Consider the following 12,411-nt stretch of genomic DNA (forward strand, 5'->3'; position numbering starts at 1 on the left):
GCTCAACTTTAATAATCTCTTTGACATTAGGCTAATCGATACATCGACGAGTCTATTTTTGATACATGAGTTGACTAGCTTTGAAGACTGCTTTTATTAACACACAGCGGTATTAAACCTTTGCTTTTGAGTAACTGGATAGCTCCACGTACTAAAGATCCTATGAACTCCAGTGAACTTCATTCACAACTGTATGAATGCAGCTGCCCCTCTGTGTACTGGAAAGTGCAGGATGAGGGTTGACGTTTTACTGGTATTCAGCGTCACATTCCGAAGGCTCCAGATTCCTAGAAACTAAAATTCTAGTTCGGTCTGCTTACTGAAAAGGCAAGGTTAAATCAAGTAGAGCTGTTGTCCAGGTTTTTCTCAAGTAGTATTTCACAATGTTTCTCTGCCCCAAATAGCTTACAATCAATGGTAGGTGGCAAACAACGAACAAGGGCCATTAAAGGTAGTAAAAAGGAGATCACAGAACAGCCAGTTAGTAATTTTGCTTAACAACTAATAATTCAAGTAGGTTAAAGTACATTAAATATGGCTGACAACACCACAACAGCAGTCACTACCAAATACTTCATAAATGTCCCCACAACTGAAAGTCATGACAGCAAAGGAGAACTACTGTTGAAAAGCAGAAGCAAAAGCCACTTCGTATCTTTACTTACTGTTTCTATAAGTAAGGGAGATTAAAAGCTTAAACCTATTTGTAGAGTAAATATGTCTGTCTGATTTATGTAAGTTATTTTGTTGCTAGGTGTTGCCTGCTGTGCCGCTGCTGTGAAAGAGGATTCTGCTCACTTCCATGCATCAGCACGATGGTAACAGCGTACTGGTCCTTGGTTCTCACGCACGCTCCTCTCGTCTTCCTCTTGGAGTGGTGCTCCCTTCCCCCTGCCCAGCTGCTGTCTCCTCTGGCCCGAGATACTCCTTGGTCCCAAGAGCAGTGGCTGCAACTTAGACATTTACAACTGTGCTGCCTCCCAGCTCCGGTTCTGTAATCCTGGCCAGAGCCACAGGTTTAAACAACTGCCGGTGCCTTGCGATACCAGCACCAACTGAAGCTCCTTACGTACACGCAGTGGTTTAACGGGCTGGGTGCAAGGTTTAGCCCTAACTGACATTCTCTGCAATTTCAAACATCAGATCCAAACGAGTGGAGCACTTAGGGCTCCATCCTCTTGCCGCTGACTTCAGCTACAACTTGTCTAGGCCTTTTATAGTTCACAGTATTTATTTTAGATGGGCCACTCGAGTAAGGGATGTGTGGGGGTTGCAAAAGGAATTAAACTGTTAAAATGCTTATTCTGAGGGAAAAGGGATTAGAAGGATCCAATTAAATGTACCTTGAATTCTTTAAACTATGCTAATTTGGAGGCCTGCCAACCTTGCAGTGTTCATTTAAACACATCCCTCTAGACACTGAAGTATTTTGATCTGTGTCTGTTTAACTCCTTAAGCTCTGTGCTGACACTATTAACCCTTCGCCATCTAAAAACTAATTGTATTTTGCTAAGAGTGTTTTGAAGTAAACACTGAAGAAACATTTACAGGCAAAGAAGATACAAGTGGTCTCCTAAGGCTTGATCTTCCAAAGCAACCAGCGGACTTAGCAGCAGGAGTTGAGAGCGATCTAACAGCTCACAAAAATGTGCTGGAGCATCTCAACTCTGTCTCCACTGGACCAGTGAGCTTCCTAGGACTAAATTCAACAGGGCATGATATTAAGACATATTGCTGGAACAAAGCTGAGTCTTGCCAAAGTAAAGACCGTAGAATCTGGCACTCATCGTGTTCTCAACCAAAACAGTCCTGCATATAAACTAGAAATGCAATTCATGATGGAATTGAATCACCATCAATAACAAGTGAGAGATTTGAAAATACATATTTCATAGGACGGCTCTGCTGTATTTCTAAACCAGTGCTTAACTCTATTTCTTTTTAAATTGAATAATACAAAGTAAATCACTATCATCAGTTTACAAAACAGCAGTAGTTCTAAACATGCTGATACTATACAAGTAGATATTTTACATTCGACAGTAAGTGATTTTAGCAGGACAGCAGACAGGTCTATGCTATCATTTGCTCATGAGAATCTGATATGAGTGTTAAGAGCTACTTAAATTTGCCCATAACTATATATCAAATATGCTTCCCTATGCTCATTTTTCCTTTTGATTGCAAGGATATAACAGACAGGGAGCGTCAAGCAAACTCCCTTGAATGACTCTTCTGGGCATGTGGAACCTTGTGCTGGAGCAGAATAGTGTTCTCACTAAATCTTAGCGAGACAAGCCAGCCAACCAAATAAATAGAACAAACAAGAGCAACAAGGCGCTACCAATTCTGGGCTATGGACAGAAGAAATGGGTGGAGAAGACAGAATAAAGATAGAATTATGAAAGAAACTGAGATTAAAAGCTCGGGATAATCAGGAAAAATGCAGTCAAACTATGTTTCTCACTTCTGGTTAACTCAGCTCTATCACCTGTGAACTAATCATTTGGATCACGAAGCAAGCAGGCCATGGTTACAGAAAACACCAAAACCAGCTCCATGTGTATCAGCACGGATTCCGTAACAGTTCAGTAGTTTTGCCAAACAAAACTGAGCTCTCTGGACTTACCTGATGGCGAGGTAGGTGCTGGTGGTGGGCAGGGGACAAGGATGATGACTCTGACACCAGTCACCATCACATTCAACTAGCTCTTTTGGTTGCTTCTTCGCCACTGTGCATTCATTTCATGTTTTGGGGGCTATTTTTACATGCACTTTTTTATTATCTCTGTGTTTTTGCCTTATGTAGGCAATTCCAATCAGCCATTAGCTCACGTAACTGGAAGCTGAGCATGTCTGTTAGAATGGGTTATATTATTTTAAAAAAGCCAACAAAATCCCCAAACAACTTGAGGATGCCTTTTGGTCTCAACAATATGACAACAGCATGCTGAAGGGGAATTGTTTTTTGACAGTTTAATGACATTGCTGAATCTCTGCATATTAAAAGATTTTGTTTTGTGTTTCACATAAAGGCAAAGAGAGGGAGTTAAGTGGTATTTTCCCTGTCCATCAATTGCTTACAGTTCTATACTGGCATTATTTGCCTTTGAGACTAAACCTGGAAAGTAAATGGATTTAGCAATTTAACATCTAAATTAGGCAGCAAGAGAGAAAAAATGTTTTACTTTTTCCTCAATGAATAGCATACTATACTATTAATCATATGAGAATTAGAAAGGCTTTGCAGAGATTAGTGACAACATGCCAGGCAGACTACATTAAAAGGCTCTGATCCACTGAGTCAGCTGTGAAAAAGCCAGGTAAACACTTTAGAAGAGAACTATCGGAGTGTTTATCCTCGCAATAAAAGCTTAGATGAGGGCTTCCATTATAGCTGATTTACAGCTAGCTGCTTCAGAAGGAATCACACTCTTTCACAGTGTTTATAAAGCATGGAATCAAGTAAGGTATTTACTCAGCAACAGAATGAACGCTCCTCAGAAATAAGGATTTGGGGAATGTTTATCCTACAGCTGACAATGAGAGTCTCAAAGGTTTCACATACGTAAAGGGAACAGAGAAAAAAGTCAGATACTTCTTTTCTGTGAAAGAGAAGTGATCTCCTGGTATTTAATTTTTAAAATAAAAAGACAGCTATTTCATTTTTATAAACATTTCTGAAAATGACTTGTATGTTCTAATCAGTTTAAAACACAATTTCCCCTCAAATGGCTTATAGCCCTGAGCCCTACTATTCTGAGATGTTCTTGTGGCACTGATATAATTCAGCGAAAAAGGCAACGCTTGGATCTACTTACCCATTTTCCAAGGGCAGAAGGATGTATGTGACCAAGTAACACATAGGAAATAAATTTGTATTTCACTGTCTGACAATTAGTAATGTCCCAAATACCAAAATTTTAAAAGGGATAAAACTTTTAGAAGAATGACTCTTAAGAAAATGCAGTGACAGGTACCTAACTCTTGAGATGATTAAAAATAAGTAAATAAACATTTAGAGCTATAAACTGACCAAAGAGTAGTTCATCTGAACATGTCATTGTAAGAGCAGGGAAAATTATTCAGTTCACTACAAAAATAAAACTTCTTGAACACAAATGAGGAATTTAGTGGCTGACATCAATATCAATTCTTGATACATGCAGTGTTAAGAAACATGATATTAAGAAAAATAATCACTTTATCACTTCAACATGAAAGGTAAGAAAGAAGCATTTTTCAGCTGACTAATCATGGAAAGTAAGTATTCCTCTTCATGTGCAAGAGACATTCACAAAGATTAGGGGCTGCATAGGCATTTGGACAGAATCAAAAATTGTTTTGGAAAGCTAGAGAATACAAGTGGAAAACGTAGGGAAAATACCAGTATGATCCTAAAGGTGGTGGCAGAAACCAAATGGGACCATCCTCCAGTCCAGCCTCCTGCCCAAAACAGAGTCAACATCAGACAGGTTCCTCAGGACCTTGGCCAGTATCTGGGAATATCTCCAAAGATGGAGATTCCACATCATCTCTGGACAATACAGAAACAGCCAGGTCTTACCAACAGACAGATTTTCCAAGTCTCAAAGACTGAAAAACTACTTGAGTTTGGGGGAATCAGAGTAAACAAAGAAAAAAACGAACACGAAAGTGAGCGTAATAGCTTTTGATAGACTGCATCAAGCCTTCAGTGAAGTCAGGTGAAGTTAAAAATTCCTACACTCTTTGTTTTAGTCTCACATGTTTGTATTTATTTTAGGTACTTTAAGGACATTAAGATGAACTGAAGGAGAGCACTGGCTAAGCAAATCTATGGTTTATGAAATGTGAAAAAAAATGAGCTGTTAAAGTTTTTGTTGATACTCTTCTCAGCAGAATATCAGGAATTCCACTGAGTAAAAGTTTTCTAAGAAAACATCTATGTTCCTAAAAATTAATAATTCTTCATGATTGAACTCCCAGATACCTAAACCACAAAAGTTTAAAGCTAAAATTGGAAATACATGCTTTTCTTAGTCCTCCTCCCCACCTTGAGTGAGAGATCAACACTTTTTGAGAGGGGAAGATAAACATAACACATGAAAGCTGAAACTTATATAGCTTTTACATTTTCTTCTCTCTCTTTTACATGAATTCAAATTGGGTTTCAAAGAGATGGTTAAAGTAAACTTAGTACGCTAGTGAATTATCAAAATGAATATAACCAATATCTCAAATGGAAGAGATGTAATGTGGAGTGATAACAGAGAACAGGAACAGGGCTTGCTAAACTGGTAGCTGTCAGTCAAGCTAACGTTCAGCACAATATATCCATTTGCAAACGATCAACAGGCAGACTCCCAGCAGAACCAGCCTATAGGCAGTAACTGCTGTACCATCATTACAGGTGACAAAGCACTCAAGATATCTGGGAGAAGATGGATTTCAGCATTATATAATAAAATGACCTCAATACTTCTTTACTACTGTTGCTTAGCTATTCACTACCCATTTTCTCTCTAAGAGCGGTTCCCCTCTTGCAGCAAAAACTGCTGAATGTGTTTAACATAGCAAATGCTTTGTGAGTCTCCGTGCATTCATGCATTCCTATGGGGCTTGACTGACACGTGGTGGTAATGAGAAACACCAGCTATTATACAGTAACATTTATACACACTAACATTATATGTTCCTGTTTTTTTTCCTTAATAACCACCCTAATCAATAAATATGACTGTAAGGTTTTGAACAGCTTCTCAGTCAAAACACTATATAAATGCATGGTATTCCTAGGTGATCAGAATGTAACTACATGACTTATTTTTTCTTCCCCCAAATGCTCAGTCTCCTCCTCCATATTCCAAATGACTTTAAGCTACCAACCCTCCCCTGCCTCACCCAAACCCCAAATGTTTAGACAGTCATCTGGTTAAAAAGCATAAATTAAACCATGCAAGAGAATGAAATGAACTGCAATCAGACTGCTGTATTTTTATTGTTACTCCAAGTATGCTTCTGTTGCACCGATTCTCCTCTAAAGTATATTCAGGAAGTACTGAATAACTAGTTTCGTTTTTCCGTGGATAAAGACATCTTTAAATTTCTCAAATCATATCACAGCTGTGCAGAACAAGCATTATTTATCCAACAGCTATGTTGATCAAATAAAAACAAAACCCCACAGATTCCTGTACAAATATTAACACATTTTACTTCTGAATAACAAATGCATGAATTTTTAGTACAATCCTAGTGGAGGCACATCAATAATTTTAACAATTCTGGCATGTAAGAAAAGACAATTTAAAAATACTTTCTGTAAAAACCTACAGGTTAGACGTTTAAAAGAACCGAAAAAAAGAACCATTAACCGAAATAGTCACATTCTTAAAATGTTCAAAAGCCAGCATCTTCCACTGTCACTTGATACTAATTTTTTTAAGATAAAAATGAACGTGCTTCTTTGAAAATCTTAGATAGCTAAATACTTGAATTCTTTCTTTAGCCGAGTGTAAGTAATTCTTACCTACTGCAGTAAGTCCTTCAGATATTGAGGTAAGAATATAGATTAGGATGCGAGGTTCTAAACTGGTAATGAAACTCATATGATCTTGGGTCAGACACTCCAAAAGAGGGTAATAAGACTGGCTTAGTTTTCGATATTGCTGAAAAAAAAGAGTACACATTCAAAGAAAGTATAGATATTACCATTGACTAATATTAGCAACATTAACAGATGACAGAAGAATGATCTTATAGTTTTTATGATGTGATAAATTCTAATTTAGCCATAAAATCAGAATATATATACAGACAAAATATTTTCTTGTCTTCAGTAGGTTTCAAATTTTCAAATTTACCATAGGATATAAACTCGCTATTAGTTTAAAATAAGCTCAGGATAATACAATAACGCTATCATGCTTTGACATTCCACACACCTATCAGTCTAGTAAAAGCAGTATAGCGTTCTGTCCAGGGTGTCCGTTTGACAGGATGACGGCCTGTATCTTACCTTCTGCAGGAAATCTTATTAAGATTTATCACAGATTTCCCCAAATCATCTCAGAGATGGACTTTTTTTTGTGCTTAAGTGAGGTCCTGTAACAGGCTCTGTGCAGGCAAAGGCACTTGCTTGAACCCACTGGCCCAAGCAGCATCTTACTCTTAAGGACTCTTATTTAGGGCATTTATTGTTGGATGGCTAGAAATGTGCCAAATATGCACACTTTACTATACAACCAATACACCGATTTTAACTGAGAGCAACTTTTCAGTCCCAAGGACTTTCTTTATGTGGCAAGCATAAATCTGGGTATTAATCATCTTTAACTATCCCAAATTTGTCCCTTCCTGCAAGAAAATGACAGTTCTGAACTAAAGTGTCATGAAGAAAATGTCACAGTTCAAATTCAGGCCAATATTGTGCAAGATCTGTTGTCTTCCCACAGAGAAGTGGGAACATGGTGTACTTTAAAATTAAAGTTTTAAATTTTATGGGGAATACACAGTGACAATTTACAGATTGAAACTAATTGCAGAGTGACTGAATATGTGAGGATGTTTTACAGTGCATGCAGGCAACCCAAATGGGTTTGCAAGTATAGAAAGGAAAAAAATTTTACATTTCTCTCTCTTACAGCAAGCCTAGTGAAAACTCTGGAAAAGCTCCTGTTTCACATGGCAGTTCAGTCATACCTGTATTTTAGATGTCACTATATAAATAAATTCAAGTAATTGAACTGAAAACTGCATTTGAGCTGTTCTAGATCCCTCTGTCTCATTATAACAATACAAAGCCTGTGGTGGTGTTATTTCATATTTCACGTAAAGACTCCCAAGATGAGTAATTGCTTACTAGCAAGTCACTGTGGGATACTGAAAGCAGCATTTTGACAAAGGCCTGAAGTACATTGTCAAAGTGGTTGTCCCCGTACAACTTGAAGACGCCAAAGCTGACATAATTTCCACATAAGGCAGATTTGAGTGCAGAGTAACAGATGGAAATGCCCTTGAGTTTCAACGGATAAACCTGATCTTTTGACAAAGTCCCAAGAGAGAGGATCTGATTACCTGTTTTCATAAAAAGAAAGAAAGAAAGAAAGAAACTTATGTAAGCAGCTGCAAATCTAAAATATTTTGATGGCACTATCTAAACTTATTTTTTGTCTTTATTTTCATTACTATTTGGAAGAAAAATTGTTTCTGCATTTGATGTAAAAGATCCGTTAAGTAAGCATGACTAGAGCTTAAAAGCCACTAAGGAATTAGTATGCAAAATTTAAAATATAAGCTATGGAATTCCCGTCATTGATGTACAGCCAGACCACGACTGGGTCTATCAGCATGAATTCCTTAATCTGAACGGAGTTGCAACACATGGTTTTATAGTTTCTCATGCTGCAGCAAAGCCTGGTTTTGATCCATTACCATGATGGTCTCTTGGGATGGTTGCTCATGTATACACACACTAAATACATCCCTCAGAAAAAAATATGTCCATTACAAAAGCCTCTATTTTACCAGTCACAGATGGGAATGACTTTTTAATTAAACTCCATGTTTGTAATGTAAAAATAACAGCTAACGGTAAATATTTGCTGTTGCTATTAACAGGCAATAGTGACTTTTGGATCCACTGTGCAGCAGTGCAGTAGATCCCACTGCAATTCTCTGTACAAATCTAATTATTCACAAGGCCTCATTACCAAGTTTTCTAAGTATCTTCTAATAATCTAATGCTCATTTTCACAGCACCCCAGAGTTAGTTTGTCTTCATGACAAATCTTTTTTTAACCTGAAGGAATTACTGAAAGTGAGGTAAAACAGTAGAATGAACACAGCAAAGACTAAGTACTTCCGTTCTACCATGAAGTAACCTTACTAGGTTGACCCCATCTGATGTTGACCTTGACAAGCTTGGCCTGCACAAAAGCCAACTGCCAGGTCTTCACTTTGTTACTACTCATCATTCTTGGTAATTTTAACTAGAGGAAAATAACACAAAACTGTACATTTTAAGAAGTATTCCTACAAATAGAAGCACAGTAGTCTACAGATCAGATGCTCGGCTCGTCTGCTTTCAGTGTTTAACCTAGTTGTCATGTCTATGATGACAACTTGGATCAAGGAGCAACGAGCGAACTGGACATTAACTATTCACAATTCCAAACATTGCCAGTTGAGAGAGGTAGTTATGACAACTCAGTTTTGCTTTTATAATAGGCAATTTAAAAATGCCCCTCAAAACCTGCCTGAGATGACACAGATCTCATAGATTGTGTGATACTGTTTAATATATATTGAGGCCTAATATTGAACTGGATCTATCTCTACACAGCTCTCCTTTCTACCCATGCAACTTTCCACCTGCAAATCATATATCTGCCTTATTTTAATTCCTTCTCTTAATGCTATTGATTACTGACAATGAGGAATTTACATCATATAATTAGAAAAATGAGGGGGAAAACCTTGTTTCTAAACACCCAACGCATCAAAGTATCACCCGTTTGGTATCACTTGATGCAAAGAGGGAAAGGCATAAGTTACTGTTTAAAACATTCATGTTGTTCACCACTTCTAGCAAGTACAAAGCAATTTATCCATCAGGTTATAAAGGAAAAGTAGATTTACAAAAAAAGACTGGGAGTACTATCAGGGATTGCTTAGAAGAAGTAACTGTCTGTAAGAAACTGGAATGGTGTCACTAGAATTATGGAAGGGAGGAGAAGAATCAAATATCTAGGTAGGAAAGATGGTCACTTACAATCAAAATCAAGCCCTCTTAATAAAAAAAAAAAAGAATGAAAATACAGAATGGTTTCGATACTGTAAATGGTCATATGAGCACTTCTACTACTCCGAATGCTGTAGTCACGGTCACATGACTGGGGAAGAGCGTACAATTCCAGTGACTGCTACTGCATAGAAATTAATTCCAAATGGTGTTAAATCTCTGTTATACTAAAAATGACCCATATCCAAAAGATCCTCTTTGAAAAGTAAAACATAGCAGAAAAAGAATAATGTCTTCTAGTGTACCTGGATATTCATTTACTGTAATACTTTACATTACTGAGAAATTACATTTACATTAATTAAAGATAAACTCCAATGGGGCTTCCTACAGTGCCCCACTTAAGATATCCTGCCAGGTCATCTTAATTAGCATTAAGCTTTTTGACAAGACCTAGTCTAGTTACTGAGAAGATCAGTGAATTTCAAATTCTGTGAAAAAAATAAAATGAAATACAAAATTCTGTCTGTGAGATAAAGTGGGAAGGTGCACACTATTTTTCAAAGCCACTATGTAAACAGTGTACAATTCTTAGGGCAAAAACAAGACAGAAAGGTAAGTGTGCTGTAAACTAACCTTATCTGGTCTTCTCCACTATTAAATTCTCTGCCGAAAATCTCTACTTTAATAACACAAATATGTATCTGGCTTCAGAAATAAGCGAAGACAAAGTTCTGGATCCCAGAAAGTAACAGCCTTGAGTTTATAGCTGAGCTGTCCAAGCATGACATAGTGCAATCCTAGGTCCTCGAAGTACTCAGTGTAATATGCAACAACAGATGGAAAGAGCTTAGTAGTTGTCAACAAGGCAATTATGTACTTAATATGGAAATTAACTGGAAGTCAATGGAAAAAACGGATGATGAGGAAAGAAGGTGGAAAAACCCTAGGAATCCCTTAGCCTGGGAACATGAATTCTGGGAGGTAGCCACTAGTGCTGATCTACTATCATTTTCACTACTTCACAAAAAAAAAAAAATCACCCTATAATTAAAACTTTACATCCATTGATCAGCATAAAGCATTCAATATAGGAAGGCACAACCCCTGCTTGCTTACACTGCCTCACCCCGGGCAGGCATGGCAGAAGAGGAATTCGGTGCCTATCCCTTCTAATGAAAACACTGAGAAGAATTTGGGTGTAGTGCAAGATTAAAAGCTGCTTTTTGCAAGTAGACGGAGTCCACAGAGAACTGTTCTGTGTTCATGGACTCATTTTAAAAGGGCCTAAGAGTGGGAACAGCTGATTTCAAATTAGCAGCAGAGGTGAAAGACCACGCGGTGCCTGTTACCAATGCCCCAAGCCATCAGCCTATGATTCAAGGGATGCAGTGCTAGAACAAAGACTAGTGTTTTAGCATTAGTTATTGAAAAAAATGTGAAGTATGGTGCTATGCCTGACTAGATAAAAAAAGAATGATCTACTTGTAACATTTAGCAGGAGCTTCAGGGGAATATTTTTACACACCATGGATACTACTGAACATAAACTAATTTACTGAGGTACTTGGAATCAGGTCAAGAACAACTCCTCAGCTACTGAGGATATACTTACATTTATAATGCCTGTAGTGGAGGACCAAAATACAATTTTATAAACTCCTATTGTTAAAAGAAACAATTTAAAGAAATTAAATCAACATAAAAGTGACCTTTGACATGCTGAATTTAAAAATTGTGTTTGAAATTCATAGCTCCTGTCAAAATGAAAACTCTGTAGAGACTAATCAGTGAAGTTCCAGTGTTACTACAGAGTTAAAAATCAAATGAAAAAAATCCAACTTGCACTGATTTCTTCTTAATGTGGGAGAAATTGTATCATGCAATCTTAAAATATACTGACTTTCAAAATTCTCAATAATTTCCTTTAATACAACTTTTTGCCCTGCATTTGACAGCAATGTCACTTACAAAAATTATAAACTCTCTGAGCCTCAGAGGTGATACAAGATTCTGACAGGAATAAGAAAAGGATTTTTAAAGATATTGGGTGAACCTGCTAGATAGGAAATAAGGGCTTGAATTTGGCTGACAAATTAAGCATTTCATTACCGAAAGACTCCTTAGTACATAAAGAAAGGAGCTGGAAGAAAAAAGTGTGTGTATGCAGAGGGGAATACAAAGCCAGCAAAAACCAGAGTGGGATGCTCTGACCGAAGATAACATCACCATGCCTCAGAATCCCACAGGCAATATGCACCAGAGCTCTTTGCACAGCTCATTCCCTCACTCCCTCCTAGATGCGGGAGCATGTCAGGACAGGCAGCTTCCCTTTCAGTTCTCCTCCTTAATTGCTTTTACAGTAGAAGCTATAATACAAAAATGATTTCCTTATGGCTGAGTTTCATTGAAGCAGGGCTTGTTCTAGATTTCAGTCCAATAAGCGCTATGTATAATAATACAACTAAATCATGTTTTAACATGTGTGAATTAGATGAAGGTAAAAAAAGACTTTGGTGAGATTAAACAAAGGTTGTGAAAATTTATCACGTTTATAGAGAAAAAGTGTTTTTTGCCTTTTCCCCTTTCCTATTTTTATTATTCACCACTGCGCCATAAAGATGGTTTTGAATGTATGCTTTCCAGGCATTCAGAATGCTAGGGCAGTATAAAGAAGCGGCCATATA

The 12,411-nt window shown here is 37.4% G+C and overlaps 1 protein-coding gene across 1 annotated transcript in view; it reads right to left on the reverse strand.

The window, feature by feature from the left end:
- RANBP17 (RAN binding protein 17) overlaps positions 1-12,411 on the reverse strand; it is a 164,821-nt gene that overhangs the window by 25,457 nt on the left and 126,953 nt on the right. The window contains exons 23-24 of the mRNA XM_050905413.1: positions 7,844-8,058; positions 6,512-6,650 (exon numbers count right to left, since the gene is read on the reverse strand). Coding sequence (XP_050761370.1) covers positions 6,512-6,650; positions 7,844-8,058 — 354 coding nt within the window. The remainder of the gene's footprint in view (positions 1-6,511; positions 6,651-7,843; positions 8,059-12,411) is intronic.

This window comes from Gymnogyps californianus, chromosome 14 (assembly GCF_018139145.2).
Source record: "Gymnogyps californianus isolate 813 chromosome 14, ASM1813914v2, whole genome shotgun sequence".
Classification (NCBI taxonomy): Eukaryota; Metazoa; Chordata; class Aves; order Accipitriformes; family Cathartidae; genus Gymnogyps; species Gymnogyps californianus.